Genomic DNA, 21,730 nt, shown 5'->3' with positions numbered 1-21,730 from the left:
AACAGCAGCCATACAGCTCTTTACAAAAGACAGCAGAATCTGGGCATGGGAGACAAACCGCTGAGGGAGTTGCGCCTCGGTGTGTGTAGCTTTCTTGTCCACCTTATCACGTGGCAAAGCAGCAAAGTGCTGCAGTCTCTTAGATCTATGCTAAATAATAGATCAGAGAGGAGTCAGCTCCAAGACTGTTCGAAAGGACCCGATTCCACTCAGCTCAGAGTTTTAGGCAAAAACATCTAGATAGTTCTAGGATGCAAAGAAGGCACCAAATGAGCAATGGCTCCATAAGAAGAATAACCCAAACAGGCTGCTCCTTCTCAGATACTCCAATATTTTTCTAGAGAGGTCACAGTCATATGACAGTCCAATGAGGACCCCCCCATAAGCCTGAGAGATTCTCCAAAGGTGAGGGCCATCTGAGGAAGAGGTTTCACTGGCCTTATCTTTCTCAAGAATGAATGCCTCTATCTCCTCAGTGTCTCACCACTACAGCACACAGATTGTGAGGAAGAACCTCTACTTGACTCAGTCCTGGTGGTGACATGATAGACACATGCATAAGGACCAACTTGCAACAGGCAAACATCAGAAGTCAAAAATGGTTGATGGTAGACATGGAAGGGTACACCTGATGATGGTGTTCCCTAGGCATGGAGGCAAGACATAATGATCTGACTACTGGCATCGCAACACTTTCCATAAGCGTGCACTTCTACAGCCATAAAAATGGAGTATCAACAGACATTGAGCAGCTATATGACTTTGAGGTCTTGGTCTAGCAGGCTGAGGGGGACTTCCTCAACTTTCTCCACAGTGTACTGCTGTACCCGAGAGGGGGGTGGGACGCCACTCAGAAATGCCAGTCACTCAGAGGAAGGTTGGTGTTGATACTGTGGAATACAAACAAAGATGGTTGCTCCTGCTCTAGTCATGGAAGAGATTCTGACACGCAGACACAAAGAAGTTATCTTGGAGGACGGCATGACTGAGAATTGCTCATTACATCCTTTGTCATTTTGTAGTGCCCAGACATGGGATTATGCAAGGGGCCATTTTGTCATTCCTATACTGGGCACTCCCAATTACCACCATCTTACAGGATTGTCAGGTAACCAAACACCTTTTCTCTCCTATATATTTGGATGGCCTGGCTGAAATGTTGGCTTTCAATGGCAGTGCTTCATGTTGTGATTTCTCAGACAGTACACACAATGCTGGTGTGGGTTCTGGTTTGTCATCCCGTCATAACACAAACATTTTAATGATTTGCACTTTTTTTTTACTAGTTTTACATGGGAATATTTTCATGACAAATATCAGGATCCAAACTGAGAGATACAGAAAGAAATTGGAATGCTAGGGCTAGGCACACTTCCTTAATCCAGAAATGGCATTATAGCGTGTATTAACAGGTAGCTCCCACAAGCCACAAAGCAAAGGAGTTAGGAAAAAAAACACAAAAAATGACGTTAAACTAAGAAAGGAATAAATATCCCAGTCAGAGACTCACCAGAGAGGACTTACAAATTCAGATGAGACTGGTGAAAAATTTTCTTGAACATCATGTTAGGCATTAAAAATGTCAAACAGCAAAGCAACAGCAGCAAATACAATGAAAAACAAAGACCAGGAACCCAATGAATAAAATGTATTCCTCTCTGACGTCTCAGCATACACTGCCTTCTTGGAGTACACAGTTACTTCACATCACACACTTGTTTCATATACACTACTAAATAGGCAATTAAACAATAAAGTCATCAGTTATAATACCATAAAACTCTTACAAAGCATTTAAAGTTATACATGCCAATTAAAATCAACATTCATACCCTTTATAAAGAAGCAGTGTATATATTAAAGTTTGATAATTTGTTTCTAAAGAAGTTTATTCTTGCTGACACCCCGCCCTCCCCCCCAAAATAAATAAATAAAAAATAAAAAAAAATGTCAGAGCCTGTAATTTTGAAAATCTTCTGGCAGAAAACTAAACCCACAGAAAAAAAGACCCTCGGGAAAGATTTGCCAACTGTATGGATTGAGGTGGCTGTACAGTTAATGTATCCAGCAAAAAATGAAAGCACACACAGGTTCAATATTCCTCCTTTGGCCTTATGTGTAAAACACCTCTGAAGAACACTTTACGTGTTCTGTGGAAGCCTGTGGAGATTGTCAAGGCAAATATGCTGAAAAGCTGTAGCAGGAGTTTTTTTGTGTGTGAAAACTAGGCTAATCCTAGGGGGTGGGGTGGTACCTATGTAACAGTTTAATGACCATTATAATGTAAATTACTACACATATGGATACAAAGTATAAATTACCATAAAAGCACAACTGCAAATCTGTGCAATCAATGCACGTAGAAAGTATTGAGTATACTTTTTCTAAAATAAATACATAAAATATTTGCTAATACATTTCTTTAAACCACTGCTAAATAACAGACCCGACGTCTATTTTGCTTTCTAGGACTATTAAGCATCAAAACAAAGTACTTGAATTAATTTACAATACAGCTGCACTAATTATCATATGAATGGAAAGTTATCATGGTTTGAACAGTCTCCAGTTACAATTTTGACAATTACCACAACCATATGCAACTCTATGTTTCAATGTTGTTTTTATTGGTTAAGTGGCTTCATAAGTGGTCATTAGAAGCCATTCTGCAAACGCACAGCACCTAAAACTTACTAAATGTGCATACCAGGAAAAGAAAACAGATGTGAACTTTTTTCAGGGCTATGATGTGAGGGCTGCAAAATCATAAACCACATAAGCATACTAATGCCAATGTCACACTGCCTCAGAGTAAAGGGAATAGCTAGTTTTGCTGGTAAGCATAGTATTCCCCACTACTTCGGAAGTGGTTCAACTTCAGAATTAGCACACTATGGTATGTGGAGTGGGGCAGCACAGCTTCCCACTGGGGGAGGGCTGGGTGGATGGGGACTTAGCCCCCCAAAAGTAAATAAATATTTATTTTCATGCATTTTACTGCACTTTTTTGTTACTAATCACTAGGTACAGTCGACAATACAAGCAAGCTTGACTGACATTCACCAAACTGTTAGATAACCTCTATGTACAGTCTATTACTGGCATCAGGACACATTTCCAGTTAGTGCATTTCTGCAACTGCTAGGAAAGGTCTTACCACATGAAAAGTGGTACATGTCCAACATCTGGGCTTCTCCTACAGGTTCTGCAAATATGGAAGGACTGGGGGGGATTCTAGGGGAGATTCTAGGAGAAGACATAAGTGCTACCGGAGCATGTTCCTGCTTGATGACCATGGGAGAGGCAATGAGAACAACTTACCCTTATGACAGGCACAGTGGTCTGCTTCTCTCACAGGCCTCTCCCTATACTTAAACAAGCACAAGCTCAACTCTCACTAGTTGAGAGGAAGCTAACAGCAAATGAGGCCCACGAGGCTGCCAAGTGTGAAGACATAAATTGATGAAACCATAAACATTGTCCATCCTCTAATTCTTTCACTTCCTATAAGTGCTCTAGTACTCGCCAGAGATCACATGACAGACCTACTACAAAATACTTTCCTGGGTATCCTCAACCTTCTACTATCTTGAAAGAAGTTAAGCATGCTTCCACATTCTCTCTTCTTTGCCAAGTCTGAAATTTTGTCACTTAGGGCAGTGCATAAAGCTGTGCTCTTTACTACCGGAAGCCTCACAAGACATCTCAAGTTTAACACAGGGATAGCAAAAATGCCTTGATAACACTGCTCTAACCGCCTCCACAGCTAGGGTAACTGATTGGCCACTAAGTAAAATGGCTCCCAGGCTCCATGTTCACTGTTCCCAGGCCTAACAATGAGCATCATTGAGGTTGAATTCCCAAGTCATTGGCCTACTCAATAAAAAAAGTCACCTTCAGGATATCCAGGAAGGAGTATTTGTGAGACTTGGGGATAATAAGTACAGAAACTGGACAGAACAACCTGAGGCTATGCAGGATCAAGAAGATGATGGGTCAGTGGAGGGATTATTGAAAAACTTTACATGTAAATAAGACAAGTACAGTATGTTCAATCAGGTGCTAAACTAATGACAATTTGGCAGGGGGATAGAGGGAGGTAAAGTTGAGATGGATGGAAGGCGGCAACACAGCTCTAGCGTTATGGTAAATACATAACTTTTGTATCAGATGTTGCCTTTTCCTTCCATCTCCATAGCCGGTCTTAGGCATAGGCCAACTAGGCGGCCGCCTAGGGTGCTGCTGTAGCAGGGGCAGTTTTCCAGTATTTGGTGTAGGTAGACTAGGATAGGGGCACAAGATGGTGTAGTAGGGGGCGGCATGCAGCCCTTTTGCCAAGGCATCAGTTGACCTAAGGCCGCTCCTGTCCATCTCAATTGTTGGGACAGAGTCCCCATCTACAACAAACTCTGAGAGGATTCATGGAAGGATGCTTCAAAGAATGATGTAGTCAAACGAAGCCCAAGACCTAGACTTCAGGTGCAGTTTGTAGTGGGAAATAAATATGTTCACTGTGGATTAAGTAGCTACAGGACAGATATCATCAATAAAAGCTGTAGAAAAGAAAGCTGTGGAAGTTGCAACAGCCTTGAGTATTAGGTGTGTGAGGTAGAGGCAATCCTTTGATGGTAAAAACAAACATAATGCAATCAGATAACCAACAGGACAGTGTGACCTCGGAGATACTACTTAGCTTTAGAGAAGGAGAAAAAGTTGGTCAGTTTTCCTGAGGTCCTTGGGTCAATGCAAATAGAAATGTAACCGATGATGAGTATCCAGCAAATGGAAAATATATCTATAGATTCATATGTAAGTATTAGGCAGGCTGCCCTTGTGGGGCCATTTTAACCCTAGTCAATTTCCTTTTCAAAAGTGAGAATTAAACCCTGTACCTTGTGCCTGTGAGGTAAAATTTTTAACCATTATACAAATCCCAACCCTAAAACACATGAGGCCCGACACCTCAGACTACTCAAACATTAACTGGATGTTCATAGTTTTATAGATAAATATTAGACAAATCAGTGCTGCAGGCTACTAAACACCTTACCAATAATCAGAGGTCAGAATCAAATCCTATTCCTCGTACCTGTGAGGTTAACACCTTAACTATTATTATGCCAACTTTACCCTTTTCTTGACTAAGGGATGTGTTTATGTATAATGTGCACTGGTCACTTTAAAAGTGGGATGTATAGACAAATTCTGAAACGCAATTGTTTAGTATATTTAAGCTTTAGAATTTGATATGCCGATATCCCTTGAAGGCAAAATCCCAAGGTACCAGAATTAAAGCTGTTTGGTACTCCAAATCTGTGTACGTCTTTTGGATTTATTAGGTTTTTGTGTTTTTATTTGGTTTTGATAAACTTTTACCCTTTGTTTTAAAAACTGGGGAAGAAAACCAGAAGGTTAATTGCCTAATTCAAGGCAGAGATGAAAGCAACTCTGGGGAGAAAGTCAGGATTACTTCAAAGAGAAACATTATCTTTGTGAAAGACGAAATAAAGTGGTTTACACAGGGCCTGAACTTCTGAAATTCTTCTAGTTAAAGTGACTGCCAACAGAAAGAACATTTTCCAAGAAAGGAATTCCAATTCTGTAGTAGCCACAGGCTCAAAGGGCTTTTTTCAAGGCCTGGAATGAAATCATAATATCCCAAAGTGGCACAGGGTCCAGGTAGGAGGAAGGTGCCCTGCAAAAATACCTTGGATAGTTTCAACAAAGAAATTTGAGTATGCTCTTCACCAAAGTAAAAATTCAAAATGGCTACCAGAACTTAGATTATTGAATAAACTAGCTCCTGCTTGAAAAGAATCTGCCAGAAAATCTAAAATTAATGGCAATGGAGGTGAAAAGAGATTTGCACCCTTAACAGGTATGGAAAAACTCTTCTACTTGCTACTATACACTTTCCTGATCGAAAGCTTTTGAGATGATAATATCTGGATCACTGTAGCTGACAGCCTGCAATTTCTGGGCGTCAATGGAAATGGAGAAGCTAAGCAGTTAGCTTCAGGGCGAGAAATATAATCTGGTATTTGGTTCAGCACCCAGGGAAGATGCACCAAGTGAAGCCACAGAAAGGGGAACCATATCTCGAGGCCAAAAGGGAGCAATGAGGAACACCTTCCCCTTGCATCAGAACAATTTCTGCAGAGAGTTGGTTATGAGGGAAATGGGCAGATAAGCATACAGGAGGACCTGGGGACAATGTATGGGCTACAGTGTCCCTCGGTAACTCTCCCTCCTCATGAATCCGGGTAATGTAGCTGCTGCATTTGATGTTTCATGATGTTGTGAACAAATCACAGCAAGTTTGACCTCAGCAGCTGAAAATCCTGGAAGCCACTGTTTGAGAGACCACTTGTGGGGGCAGAAGAATGGACTTGCTCAACTTTGTCTGCTAATGCATTGAATTTCCATGGGATATGCATTGGAAACAAAGTGTTGGGAAGGTATAGTCTACTGCCAAACTCCCACAGTCTCCCGACAATGAATGTGAGTGGGTTCCTCCTCCTCTGTTTTACTAGACCACCACCACCATGCTGTCTGGATCTCAATCATTCCCCTGGGGAAGAAAACTTTGGAAGGCTACCCTCATCTCCAGAACAATGACGCATACCTTGGAGAGTTTTCCTGTAAAAAATGCCGCCCCCCAGAAGTGAAGCATTTTTTGGTTACGGGGGCTACAAAGAAAGAGAACTTGGCTGCTACTGAGCATGCCATCTGCAGATCCTTGAGTCTGACCGGAAGTGCAAAGGTTGGTACAGAACAGACCATTGTACTAAGAGGGTCTACTGTAAGTAACATCCTCATGTGAAATCTAGCACGGGGAACAAGAATGAAGGATGTTGCCATACAGCCAAAAAGATGTAGGCTGGATTTTGTCATGGAATTTTGGCGAGGCAGAACCAAGGAGCCTTGTTGATGTAGAGTGGCTAATCTGGATTCCGGGAGTTTGGCTACCTGCAAGGTGGTGTTCAGATGGTATCCTACTAATTTTAGTGCCTGGACAGGTGTCAAATTGGAATTTCCTGGGACCTCCAGGATGATTGGTCTAGCAACCTTGTGATTTCTTGAGCTGCTGGCTTCCTCTGTGGAAGTGGAACATCAGGAAACTTTCTTTGCCACTTTTGAGGCGGGCAAGTAAAGATGCAGCCTTGGAATACAACTCTGCAACCATGATTTGGGTGTGATGGCTGACCAGGCATGAAGATGCAAGGATCTGTGCCTCCCAACTGCCTCCAGAGTGCATCAGTCAGACAACATTTTGGGACCAATGAAGGGGTTCGCTGGTGAACAGACCACAAAAACACTGGTTTTGTGGACCATTTCCGTCTTCAGCTAGACACCCATTGTTGTTGTTTCCTCCTCTGTACTGAGGCAGTAGGGCATCTATACAAGTGTCTGGTGCAAAACCCTGAAACCTTTGGAACCATAGCCTTTTACCACCTCTGGCTCCAAGAAAAGGTACTTTGATGGGTGGAGAAGCAGATGCTGATGGCAGACATGATTTTGCCATCTTGTTCACTTTTAGTGGGTGTCACTAACTTTGGACCCGAAAAGGGTGGACCTATTAAAAGAATCATTCAAAAAGGAGGTCTTTAGTTTCTCTGTAAAATCACAAAGATGAATCCAAGTGTGTTGACATCTTGCAATGCCAGTGCCTGCCACTATTTATGTGCCATCCTCCGTGCTGGATAAAAGGCACAAGGACATATTTGAAAAGGACTGTAATGTTGCCACCTGCAAACCCATTGCTTTTTAAGGGACTCTACAGTTAAGGCAATTGACAGAAACTTGAAATACTTAGAATGCTCCTTGGACAGGTCCCTCTGAAATCTTGTCAGGTGTGCTAGAAAGTTCAGTGCACATATGGAAAATAACACAAAGGTATAAATTCACTTTCTGAACCTGTCCAAAGCCAGGGACTCGCTGTCTGTGAGATGGAGAGAGGAGGTTTATCTTTGTGGCTGCTATGACCATGAATGAGTCTACTGCAAGCACCTTGCTCCAGTGAGGCCTGTCCTGTGGTGAAACCAATATTCTGTCAGGCTTGGGAGGTATAGGCTCCACTATGTCTGGCTCCTTTCATGCCCACTGGAACATCAGGTCTACCAGTTTGTCTGGCAGAGGAACCACCCAGGACGTAGATGGGCCAAGCTCAATGGGCTCAAGAATTACAGATTCCTCTTGGGAAAGGGGTGTCAAGTTTACTATCACCCCCCTTTGCTAAAGTAATTCATGATGTTCTCAAAGGACAAGTCTTTAGACCTTGGGGACCCTTGCCCTTCACTGGAATCAGTATGTCCAGTGAGAAACTCCTGTAGGAGCCTAAATGACTCCTTTTACATGAAATGTTCCTGGGTAATATTCAAAAGTTGAAGGGAACTCATCTTGTGACCCTTGTCGAGGCCCACTGAAGCTGGCTGTTCCTGAGGAACAGGATGACGCTGGGGCGATATCCCAGAAGCCAGAGGGGACGAGGACAAATCCAAGCGAGGGCAGAATACCTCTTCTCTTGATAATTACAACACCCTTTCAAACACCTCAAAGGGATTCTCTTAGGATCATGACTCAACTGTCCTGATTTTTACAGAATGCCCATTTAAGTTTTAGACTTCATATCTATCAGAAAATGGAAGCTAATACAAAATTTACTATTCTATCGCTTTAAGTTTACAAGAGCAATATTTAAAAATTGCCCCTCATTTTGGGCCTTCGTCCCCCATTATTTTTGGCTTTGTCCATATTTCTTATGCTTAGAGGTTGAGAGGTATGCTTAAGATCCAAGGATCCTGACAAGATTCCCTCTCAAGACATGGTCTGGCTGAGCTCCAACGTTGACACCACAACAGAGCTATATAGCATGAATGCACCAAGGGGAAGGGACGGAGCAGACAGCCTCTCAGTTGATCCTGACCCCCACACAAGCCAACACCAACCTCTCATTTCTAGATCCCCCTTCCCCGTGATTTGATGCCGTCAAAGTTGAGTGGGTAAGAGGAAATGGTCGGAGTTGAAAACTGACAGACTACCAGTTCCTACAAAGGCAACCTATGGAAATACTCTGATCTAAAACCACTGAATCTGAAGATCAGATTGGGAAAGGTGAAACCAGCTGACGGGATTGCAGAGACTGCCTCCAGCACTCCTGGTGTGGGAGGGAAGGGAAGGACTCCCATCTGTATCTGGGTCCTCAGGAACTTCCCCACCATCCTGTCAACATCCACCTTGAATAAATGCCTCAATGACCATATGGACTCAAGTGAAGAGGCCATCAAAGGAGGTTAGGAGGACCTGTGAAGGGACCTCTTCTATTGTAAAATTGGTGATTGGAGCTGAGAGGTGGTCAGCTCCATAGAAAATCTTGGTTCCACTATCAAAAGGTGGAGAAGGAGAGCACATCCATACTGGTTCCAAAAAATAATGGATCTTATGGCTTAGAAAGCTTAGGGGCTGGACACAACCTGTAGGGTCCAGAGACCTTTTTTATGAAGCCTTTTCTCAGTACTTCTCTCTGTCCCCCCTCCTTTTCTCTTTCTTTAGACTTGCCCTCCTTAGCCTTCTCTGCTGCTCTCTTGCAGCAGAGGGAACCTGAGAGGAATGAAGCCAATTCTCCTCCTGAACCAGGGAGGAGGCCCTTGAGCAGTAATTTGGACAGTCAGTCCAAGAGAGAGACCTAAGCCCAAAGAACAAAACTGGCAATCCTTTTCAAAATGGGCTGCCCCCAGACAAGAAGTGTGTTTATTATGTGGTTCTTGAGGGGGTATTGTATGTCCACAAGCAGAAAGCTTTTTTAAAACCCAAAGCCTTGTCAGATATGGCTAAAAGTATTAGTCAATCACAACAAACTGCACAGAAGCAGCAGCCAATGCCACCAAAACCACACAGAATCTACCTACAGTGGAGATAGGATACTGAAACTATCTAAATACAGAGAAAGGGAATTTATTTAATTTTTTTGTTAAGGGGGAACAGGAAATGCCTGCGCTACTATAACTAATACCAAGAGTTACAAGAATAATACAGGAAATGATCCCTCAGCAAATCATCACATACTTCGCTTATCTGTCCAGACATGGTCAGTCTCTTACAAGTAAGCAGGAGAGATCTGAGGAACTGCCAGGGCATAAGTAGGATTATGGGTGGGGGAAGGAGCCTTGGATCCTAAAGTCTGATGTTTCTGACCTCAGATCTGGCTGTACCAGATATAACCAACAGTTGAGATCATTGGAGAAGACATTGGATATATAGTTGATATAAACAGTTACAATGGAAATTAAATTTTAAATTTACTTTCTCGACATTACAGTAGTTTAATTCTGTTTCCACTCATGAAAATGGAATTTCATTTCCATTTTTAGTAACTATAGTACGCCTACTAACATTTTCATGTTTTAAATAACTGTAGTATGCCTAACAGCCAAGTATCTACGGCTTAAAAATAATACAGGGAAACTCTTTTTGACTCCCACAAGTTTAACACTAGCACAAATGTGCTAAACCAGTCAATTAATCCCTTGTTATTTAACAACAAATAAACTACCATCAATACAGTTTAGTCTTGAAAAAGGACTCCAACTTCTTTAAATTATATGAGTAGATAATATCAGAACAATCAAATCTAGCTCAACATGGTTGCTATAAAATATATGACTAAAGTGTTCACCACCCTATTTCAGGCACTTCTGAAAACTTATCAAATATCACAAAATAGAAGTCTCAGAAAGAGAGACCAAATCAGTGACGGTACATTACAGCCAATTCTTTAAAGATAAAAATACAAATATACCTGTGTTTTCTTCATATCACTAGGGAGCAGCAGGCTCCCAGTCTCTGGACTAAACCAGCGGGTCTTGGTTTTTATTTGTTCATTGGTTTCCCTGTAAAGTTTCACTGGGAAAGGTTTGGTAGCAGAACGGACCAGGGTATAAACTCCAACAGAGAAAGTCACACTTTCACCCATCTTAAACTTAAGCCTGGAGAAAAATAAGATATTGGTGGGTCATATTTTATTTGGCTTCATTTTCATTAATTTTTTTCTAAAATTAATAAATAAAAAATTGACGTATTTAAAATTAGCATATTTAACTGCATTAACATGAAGAGGAAACAATTCTAGTGTGTTTTCTACTTAAAAGTTCATACATTTATGCAACACATTTCTCATATACACTTTCTCTTCTGAAAGCCATTTATGTGACTTTCTAAAATACAAAAGTAACAACAAGCAATTTTCAAATAATTTTAATTAACTTCTCAAAAGCTAAAGGACACTCAGTTGGTGGCTTCATGCCTACTTACCATATCAAAGGCATCCACTAAAGCTCTCTAATACAAACTGCAGCTTAATGCTTAGCTACACCCTAGCATCTAAGCTAGAATTCAAAACTCTGCGTCAGAAATTACAACAGCATTAACTTTAACCAAAGTTATTTTCTTAAAACCTGTGCTATCCACTACACAATATAATGCACATGTATACATAATGAGCTTAGGTTGGTAGGTAGGCTGGTACAGAATCCTTTTCAGCCATGCCCTGAGCCACATGCACAACATAATGCACACACTGCAATGTATTATTACAAATACTGATTTACAGACAAATACGCACACACACACATCCACACCTGAAATGACAGTCTATATGCAACTTACACGACATAGAAATTAAATCTATAATAAACATGAAGCTTGCAGTTCAAGAACAACCATATTACAAGTGTATTCATTATAACCTCTTGGGTATACATACAACACAGGATTCTGTTAGTCAACCTTGTTTGAAAACAAAAGTTTTATTGATTTTACACACTGACATTTAGCGTGGTGCTACTTTCATCTTACTGCTCAGTGCTCCTGAAGGATTTGCACTTGGTGGTATTACTATGGAATAAATTAAAAGTTTGGGGAAGACTAGAAGTGTAGATTACTTCAGATTTGATCAAGGGATGAACCCCAGGCATCTGATGCAGTTGTAGTAATGCTCTTTCTGAGACTGTTGATAATAAATTAGAAGTGGTTAAGATTTCTAGTAAACTGTAAAATAAAGTAAGCAGTTCATGTAAATGAGTTTGAAAGTTAAACAGTAAGTAGTAAAGTAAGAGCTCTAATCAGAGCTTTATGCAATTTTACACAATGTAGCTCACTTGGGGGGGGGGGGGATAAATAGATAACAACAAAGTTCACTACCTGTAAACTGGAAGAGTTCATGGATAGTTGCAAGACCACCAAGCCAAGAGACCATCTGTTAATTTCTGATACCCACCCTTCAAGATATATATACTTCCCTTTACTAGGAGGGCAAAACATGTCTTGCCAGGGATAAATTTGCAGATACCCCATCCAATAATCCACAGTATTTTTAAAAAAAAATGTGAGGATGCCTCTCTGTTCTAAATACATAAAGGCAATTTGTTTCAGAGACTGTGTAATGGTTGGGTAATAAATGTGTCCCTCCAATGCATTTTATGGGCTGGTGAAGATTTAGATTATTATTTTGAGTGTCTGTGGAGCTAATAGAGGTACAAGAGGTCCAGTCTGCTGGGGTCCCAGACAGCATAGAATGCCAGACAGATCTCCTTGTAGCATCCTAAAAGAGAGAGTATACTTAAGTTTGTCTTGGTACCCAAGTGATTATAGACCAATGATCTTTAGGAAACTTCAGGTTCTTTCTAGATGGACTGTATACCTGGCTACGTACATGCTGAAAGAGGTACTGTAATCTATAACATATCTAATTAGGACAGAGTATAGAGGGATAACTCACTTTGAACTGGATGGGATGCTTTTAGAATTTAACCAGGGTAGTTAGAAGGACTTCCTGCCTATTGCCGCTACATGGTGGTTGAAGGAGAGGGAGATGCTGACCTAGGCACCAAGGTATCAGAGTACTATATCCATCTGGAGTCAGATACCAGCTATACTGTAAATTGGATACGAGTGGGGTGTTTACCAAAAGTAACAATTATTTCACCTTTTTACCTTCAGTTTAAGCCCTTTTCTTCTATACCATAAAGACGTGTTCTTACTATAGCGATTTTAGACCTGGAGAGGAGTGAATAATAAAATTCAGCTCATAGTCATCAGCAAATCTGCCTAGCCAGAGGTCTGGTATGACAGTATGGAGATTAGAAAAGTATATGCCAAAAAGGAGAGATCCCAGCACTAAACCTTCTGCTTGCTACTTTAGCAAAAATGAATACCTAAGCATCTATCACACAGTTGAGTTTTATTTGAAAACTGATAGTTAGGAGACCTGGCACTTTCACTGACAATGAACTAGCTTTTCAGCACTATGTATCTACTGTCATTAGGACATCCTTTTATCCATCTAGATCAATTACTATGGGTATATCTTTTAGGTCAAAGAAAGATATTATACCATGACCCCCCATTAATATTCCAAAACGTGCACGCTGATTGGCCAGCGTGCACGTTGTAAATCGACTTATACTAATGGAAAAAGGTCCGGTCGCCCGGACTTTTTCCATTAGTACAAGTCTTTTAAACACTGTCTCGCCAAGTTAAAGGAGTTTAACATAGCGACACAGGTTTAAAAAAGCAACTGAGATCTCAGTTGCTTTTTTTAAAGCTGTCTCGCTATGTTAAACTCCTTTAACATAGCGACACAGTGTGTAAAAAGCAACGGAGATCTTGCTTTCTCCGTTGTTTTTTAAACCTGTCTCGCTATGTTAAATGGGTTTAACATAGCGAGACAGTTTTAAAATAAGCAATGGAGATCTCCGTTGCTTATTTTAAAGCTGTCTCGCCATGTTAAACCCATTTAACATAGCAGACAGGTTTAAAAACAACGGAGAGCGAAGATCTCCATTGCTACTGTTTCTATGTTAAATGGGTTTAACATAGCGAGACAGTATAAAATAAGCAACGGCTCCGTTGCTTATTTTAAAGCTGTCTTATGTTAAACCCATTTAACATAGCGAACAGTAAAAGCAACGGAGATCTTGCTTTCTCCGCTGCTTTTGGCCACAGCTCTGATGTACTGCGAGGCATGCGCAGTATATCAGAACTGCCACGGATACCAGGCAGCTGCGGAAGGGCAGCAAAGAGGCATTATACAATGCCATTATTTAAGAAAAGTAATTATTTCTTTTCTTAAATAATGTCATAGTATAATAGCAATAACCCACTTCTGGGTGTGGGTAATGCGGGATTTAACCACGGTTGTCTTTGTTTGGTTCCTTGGGCTTCATCCTCGGGACCAAACCACGCCAACCGTGGGTAAATCCCGCATTACCCACACCCAGGAATGGGTTATTGCTATATTATCCTTCTCTACTCCTGCCTTATCAGGCCCATAATAGAGTGCAATTCCTTTTTCTTATGTACTGGTCTACAAATAGGATTCAACTAAATAAAGGCTGGATAGTTTAGCCTTAAGGCACTTTGCCTCAGCTATAAATTAGTCATATTCGACTTCTTACACATCTGCGAAACAACCACCTCAGATACCTGCTTGAAGAAATTACATTTCCAAAGTATAAACAGGACCTGCTAGTGACAGAATTCCTCTCTTATGAAACAAACACTTCTTAAATATGAGAGAAAGTAGCTCCTTTACCTTCTTCAAACACAACCTGGATGAATGGATGGGAAACCATAAATTCACCCCTGGCCTCGCCCCTCATACCCCCACTGAAAATAGAAGAAATTAGATAGCAGTTAGTTTGTGCTATAGGGTACTGATGAAACGATATTTTGAGGCTAGGCCATAAATGACAATCCATCTGATGAACAGTCTATTATGAACCTAGGAATCACAAAAGCAAGAAAGCAGCACTTAAAAGGTTCATTTTTGCATCTTCATCCACATCTGCTCTTCTTTCATCCACAAAACTCACCTGGTTAGGGTTCTTTTCTTGTGCTCTTTGGCTCTAACCTTCCTCAAAAGGTCATCCAGCTTCCCAGATGCCTCAGTATGGAATTCTATATCTTCATCACTCCCCAGTGTTATTATGTCACGGAAAAAGAGGGAGACATCAAACCCACCTGGTTTCTTAAGGTTCATTAGATCAAGGATGATACCTATAAATTAAAATGATTAGAATTATTTCAGTCACTATTAAATGACAATATGCTAGTAAATCTGTAAAATGTAACCTTTAGTATTAAGGAATAGCAGTGAAATATTATTCAAGACTGCATTTCTTGCCTTAGCACAAAACAAAGAACTGAACTTTCAGCTCTGAATACCAAGCATGTCAGCAAAAGTCAAACTACTTTGTAGTACAGCATTTAAAAATCAGTAAACAAACTAAGCGTTCTGCAGTTAGCTTCTTTAAACTTACTTAATGCATTGTGCATCAGATATTTACTTCAATGAAAATATGATAGTTTGAGTGCAATTACTAAAGAGAAAGAACTACCTCAAAAATTTTGGGGCATATCAATCTCAAACATATGTTCCATAAAACGCCACACCACCTGTCAATCATGCCAACTCAACTGTTGCCAACTGGAGATGCCCTGCAGCACTCAAGATATGATGAGCAGTAAACGTAATCACTAAACTCACACAGATGCATCCATTTGTTAAAAAGACATCAAGCTCCCCCTTCAAAAATGCAATCAGAGCAGCTCCTTATAATAATTCATAACTATTCAGTGTCCGTGAACAGTGAAAGGAATGTCCCAAAAATGAGACCATGAGTAAAACAGGTGACTGACAGGCTTGTAATTTGCTGTAAAGTAGCCATATTTATAAGCAACACCCCAAAAATGTTTCGGAGCATCTTCTCCAAAGTAATATTATTAGGAAGTGGAAAACAAGTAGTACATACAGTATCATGTATCAGTATTCCCTCACTCATCCTCCATGGCTATATCATGAACAAATGTACAAATATATATATTTTAATTTTTTTGTCTTTTTATCCCTGCTGCCAACTAATCGGCATGTCTTCTACAATGAACCAGGCCTACCCTTCAACAAAAGGGTGATCAAGGGTCACAGGAGCCAGTCATGTCATCTAGTCAACCACCAAGGTTTTACATTTTTTTTTTTATAACTTCCCTTGGTGCTACTTGTGCACTTGAAGATACAAGAGTATCCAATACTTTCTCCTGAGGGTGTGCACATTCCTGCACATGCTCCACAAGGGCTACTACATACATGGTTTGCCAAAGACCAAACACAAGTCTAAACTACTGTTATCTACAAGACACCTTTCCTCCAACAGGTGTCTACAGTGCAATGACTCTTTATTCCCTTCCTCCCATATGAACACATTCCCCACTTAATTTATCCCATTTTACTCCTCCAAGGGCTGAACTGCTAATTGAACTGAGGGCTTTATCCCACAGAGACAGCCAACATAGCTCAAAAGGAAATGAGTTAAGTATAGACACAAAGTACAGAGTAGACAGTGTAAATATCTGACTAATGGGCATGTGGGTGGCTATTTTGTACACAAGATAAAGTCTAAGAGCAATATATTTACACATACTGCATACAATGAAACTTCCTAGTCAATAACGCTATAAACCAAGACAACTTAACATTGGCATATGGCAGTATGAACTGGAGAAAATCTAGTAATTAGTTCACGGAAGTGATATAAAATTCACATAACACAAGCTAAACAGGTTTGAGAATGACATAACAATAGGTACTGTCAATATGCGAAAAGTACACCAACAGTGTTACGATTCCCTGGTCACATACATATGATCCATAATATGTGCTGGTTTCCAGGAACATGCTTCTGTTTATGGCACTTAACCTGGACAGACCACTAATGATAGCTACATCATGAACGAAAACCCTATCCATGTCTATTACATGGTGTGAAACAGGACAAGTGTAAGATGATGCATCATAAAAAGCAGACCAAGTACAGCAGTGCAATTCGCTGAAGGCACAGAGACGTCTGCTGAACACCTCTACAGCCTAATTCATAAAGTAGTGATCAAGCCAAGTCATGTGAGCATAAATGGCCCAAAGGTACTACAACTACTGAGTCATGTGTGGCTAAAATCGCCCAGAGGTACTACAGCTGAGTCATGTGAAGATAAATGGCTCAAAAGTACTAAAACTGAGTCATGCAAGGATAAATGGCCCAAAGATACTTCATCTACTGAGTCATGTGAGGATAAATGGCCCAAAAGTACTACAACTACTGAGTCATGTGTGGACAAATGGCCCAAAGGTACCGCAACTACTGTGCAGAACCTTATGATGCTTTCCACCAAAAGATGCGGTTTCACACTTCCACTCATTTCATTATCTTGCCCATCCTGACTGGAAGATAAAAAGACTGCAAGTTCTGCAGCCACAGTGGATGCTTAAATTAGTGTTCTCATACCAACAGTGGAGTGTGGAATGGCAATGGTGTTCATTTACTGACCAGCCATCCTTCGAATGAGATGTTAACAGTTCCCATCTGCAGTTTCTTCATACCAATACACAACCCTCTTCCAATCTGCTCCTCTCATCTTTTATTAGTAGCTCAAGTACATGACAACAGTTATTAAAGAAAACATGGTCCTTCAGTATAAACGCCGTCAAGCTCATTCCATTAAAACCCAACTTTCTTTGCCAGTCACATCACACTTGACAGCTTGTTTTAAGGAACATTAAATTATTTTCCTATATGCCATGGTCACTTCTTGGTTTCCAAATTGGTTACAAACTTTGGCATACATTACTCCTTTGCATCTACCTCTCCAAAAATGACAAGCCTAGCCAGCAAGGTACCATAGCGTACGCCACCCAAAAAGTTATTTTCCTGTGCCATTGTCCAGCAGACACACAGAAGTGATCCCCGGGGTGTATTTCCTATTTCCCATCCACTCAAGATTTTTCTTGAAGAGTGCTAATGAAGGACTTTGCTTGACATAGATGGGCAGCTTGTTCCAGAGTATAGGAAGTCTCTGGGACAGGAATCTATCCTTCCAGCGTGTCCTGTTTATTGTGGTGACAAGGTTTAGGTCCTTAGAGAGTGTAGCCTGGAGGGATTGGGATTTCTTTAGTTGTAGCATGTCCAACAGCTCTGGGTTTGACATAGCTTTATATGTTAGGCATAGATCACCTCGGAGTAGGCGATATGCTACGGAGTAAAGCTGGAGTTTTTTGAGGCTCTCAGTGTAGGACATTTGTTTGAGGCCAGTAATCCTCTTTATGAGGTACTTCTGTGGCCTTTCCAGCTGCTGCACATGTCTTGCGAGGTACATTCTATAATGGGTCTAATGAGTGATGAGTAGAGGGGAACAATTACCTCTTTTTTCCTGGATGAGAACCCTTTTATAATGAGGTGTGCCATGTAGAAGGACTTCCTGACTACTGTGGCGATGTGGCCATCAAAAGGAGAGACCACTGTCCACCTGGGTCCCAATGTCTCATCACGCATTCGGTGTTAAGTAGATTGCTGTCTATGTGGTAGTTCATGGGTACAGAGTTTTTACCAAAGAGGATGACACTGCACTTTTTGGCATTGAGCTTCAGGCCATGGCTCTGACACCAGCATCTCAGTGAGGCCCTTCTGTAGGATGTCCACATCATTTGGGTACTTGACTATGTCTCCTAGTTTGCAGTCATCTGTGAACTTTGTCAGCCAGAGGCCTTGTGTGTTAGCCTGTACTTCAGAGAAGTAGATACCAAACAGGAGAGGTCCCAGGACGGAACCCTGTGGCACTCCACTTGTCACTGCCTTGAGGTCAGATTTGGAGTCTGCAACTTTTACAGTGTGGGTTCTGTCAGTGAGCCAGTTGGCAACCCATCTTGTGATGTAGGGATTTATACCTTGTTTAGTGAGTTATCTATAATTCCAGAATGGGGGATGGTGTCGAAAGCCTTGGCGAGGTCAAGATAGGCTGCGTGAACCACCTTACCCTCATCCACAGCTTTGGTGACTGCCTCAAAGAAGTCGATCAGGTTCAGGAGGCATGATCTGCCTTTCACAAACCCGAACTGGGTGGGATTCAGAGTTTGGAGGCTACCAATGTCTTTGTTTAGGAGTTCCATGGCCTTGCAGACCAGGCTCGTCAGGCTAATAGGTCGATAGTTCCCAGGATCAGTGGTGGCTCCCCCTTTGTGGAGTGGGATAACTGTTGCTGTGCGCCATTCAGTGGGTACAAAGCCTGATGCGAGCCTATTACTGAACATGGTGCTTAAGTGGGGAGCCAGTTCGTTCTGAAGTTAGTGCAAAACGCAGCCTGGGATGTTGTCCGGTCCCCATGGATACTGCGTTTTTGGCTTTAGAGAGTGCAGCTTTTACCTGCGTAGTTGTGATTACAGGGACTCTGCATTCTTCCTGTACAGATATGGGCCCTTTAGGGGGTGAGAGGGGAGTAAAGTTAGCACTGAACCTATCTGCCAGGATGTTGGCAATATCAGTTGGTTCTGTAATTTCCATGCCTTTGTGCTGTAACTCGGAGCAGATCTGGGTGTTGCCATCTAGATTCTTGACATAGCTATAGAATGCTTTGTGGTTGTCCTTGGATTTAGTGGGGGTTTTCTTTTCGTAGCTAGCTTTGGAGGATCTTATAAGAGATCTCAGCTTCTTACTGAGGCTGACCAGGGAGCTCCTCCACTCATGGGATTTTACTCTCTTTTGCAACAGTTTCTTCCTTCTGTTGTACAGTTTTTTTATGGCAGGGGACCACCAGATAGGCTTCTTTTTTTGGAGGATAGCACGATCCATGCACTTGTGCAAATGCTTACAGAGTGCATTTGTGTAGGATTCAGCAGTTGTAACTGTGTTGTCCATCTGCATGGGTGCCATGAAGATCACCACTTCTGTCTTAAGAAGCATGAAGTTGGCTTTGGAGAAATTTTTTACTGTGGTTCCCTTAATGGGGAGTGAGGGCGGGATGTGGCTAACAAGGGTGATAAGCTTATGGTCAGATCGGACCAACGAGGAGTTGACTTCAGGTGTGGAACACCAGTCACTCATGCTGGTAATGACTAGGTCTAGGATATTGTTGCCCCTGGTGGGGGTGTGGATAAGTTGATCTAGGGCATTGGAGTTTATGAATTCCAGAAAGAGTTGAGCTAAGGAGTTGGTACACGAGTAGTTTTTCATTTTAACTACTTTCTCCATGCAGAATTCAACCAACTGCTAATTGGACAACCATGTAATCCCAGTTTAATTTTCTCTCTCAGTATAGCCAATTACCTCTGGCTTGCAACTAGAATGTTTACACATTTCCTTGTATCAATGTATGAAAGTCATTACCTATCATATAACAACTTCAAGTACCTAATCAAATATTTTCATTATACCTTATTCCTAGGATTACTCCCTCATTTTTGTTTGATTCTACAGCTTTTTATTTTACAGTGACTTTCTGCTATATCTCATTTTGCACCTAATCTTCTAGGTCATTGCCCTTTCAAAATGTGGCACCAGGGGGTGCCAGACAAAAGAAAATGTATTTAAAATACGATTTTTTTTTCTTATTGCAGCAGGTGGAACCACTGAAAACTACATTTGAGCTGGTTTTAGTCAGCAAAAATGTAGGTTTTCTATGATCTGGAAATGTGTGACACTCTTTTAAATGAAACATACAAGGAAGGACAAGGACTGCATTTGAATGTAAAATGCAACTTGATTCAGGTGCTCAGTAAAGAACTTAACTGGTTGCAAATAATTATGTCACACACAAGGCTTGGGGAAATATGAAAGTTAAGGGTCATAAAATGCAGATTGTGAAGTAAGATACTGCTGACCACAATTGTGATGCAACAGTCAATAATGCAAACAGTTAACAGATGTATCCTGGACCAGTAGCCAGTATATTGTTCCTCTGTAGAAAAACTACTGGTTAGTGTAGTCTTATGTAATGAGTTTGTGACAAAGCAGATTATAACAGTATACTGATGTACATGAGTGATGGGCAGAAATGTACTACATATATTTTTTTTAATCCAGTACTCCTTTGTCATCACGTTTCTTCCTTTCCGCCTAATAACCCTCCTTTTTACCTCCCCTTCCCTAGCCATCCTGCCTCACACCATCTGATCATTGCATTCCTTCCTCTGCAGGCTCTGGCTCACCCTTTACCTCCCCTTCCCTCCTCACTTAATCTCTCAAACCTATTACAATATGCTTAACTACCTCAATCTCAACTCCAAATATATATACAAATGACTTATACCTAGCTTTCTCAAACTACCACGTATACTACTCACTCAGTCTCCTCTCTTACTCCTCTACCTTCCCTTTTCATCCCATTAGCCCTTCTAGCTTTTTCCACCTTCGTGTGAAGCATCTGCTTTATATCTCTAAGATTAGTGCAATATTTGTATATAAGATTTAGGTATACGAGTTTAGAACAGTATCCGTTTGAGCTTAGTACTATCTGTACATACAGCCAAATTTTATTCCTAGCCTCTAGCTAGATATTGGTATATCTGTTCATCACTATGTTTCAGATTGTATGCATATCTAATGTTTGCTGCAGTATGTATTTGCTATTTTATGTATACTCAATTGTTCATGTACTCTGCTGCTCATTTGTTGTTCTGCGGAGCTTTTCTATCTGGGCCTCCACTGAAAAAGGACCCATATCCAGTTCGAATTTTCTGGTAAACAAACAAATAAATAAATAAATAAATAAGTCCATCCGTTTTTCTGCCTTTGGGCTCAACTTGGGACTTTTTTCTCTCTCTCAGCAGAGGAGTAGGCCAAGCGTTGGGAGGCTGTTATCATGCATGGGTTCTGGGGTTTTGCATGGGCTATATTCTCTCCCTGTGAGCCTA

The 21,730-nt window shown here is 41.1% G+C and overlaps 1 protein-coding gene across 4 annotated transcripts in view; it reads right to left on the bottom strand.

Moving 5' to 3' along the window:
- Positions 1 to 21,730, bottom strand: part of XRCC6 (X-ray repair cross complementing 6) — a 367,025-nt gene that overhangs the window by 121,850 nt on the left and 223,445 nt on the right. For all 4 annotated transcript variants that reach the window (XM_044066525.1, XM_044066544.1, XM_044066515.1 and 1 more), the window contains 2 exons: positions 14,871 to 15,054; positions 10,799 to 10,985 (listed from right to left, as the gene is read on the bottom strand). In XM_044066525.1, the coding sequence (XP_043922460.1) occupies positions 10,799 to 10,985; positions 14,871 to 15,054 (371 nt within the window). The remainder of the gene's footprint in view (positions 1 to 10,798; positions 10,986 to 14,870; positions 15,055 to 21,730) is intronic.

The sequence above is a fragment of the Protopterus annectens genome, chromosome 1.part0 (genome assembly GCF_019279795.1).
Source record: "Protopterus annectens isolate FY-2018-M chromosome 1.part0, PAN1.0, whole genome shotgun sequence".
Lineage (NCBI taxonomy): Eukaryota > Metazoa > Chordata > Ceratodontiformes > Protopteridae > Protopterus > Protopterus annectens.
This window is presented reverse-complemented; position numbering and strand designations above follow the sequence as displayed.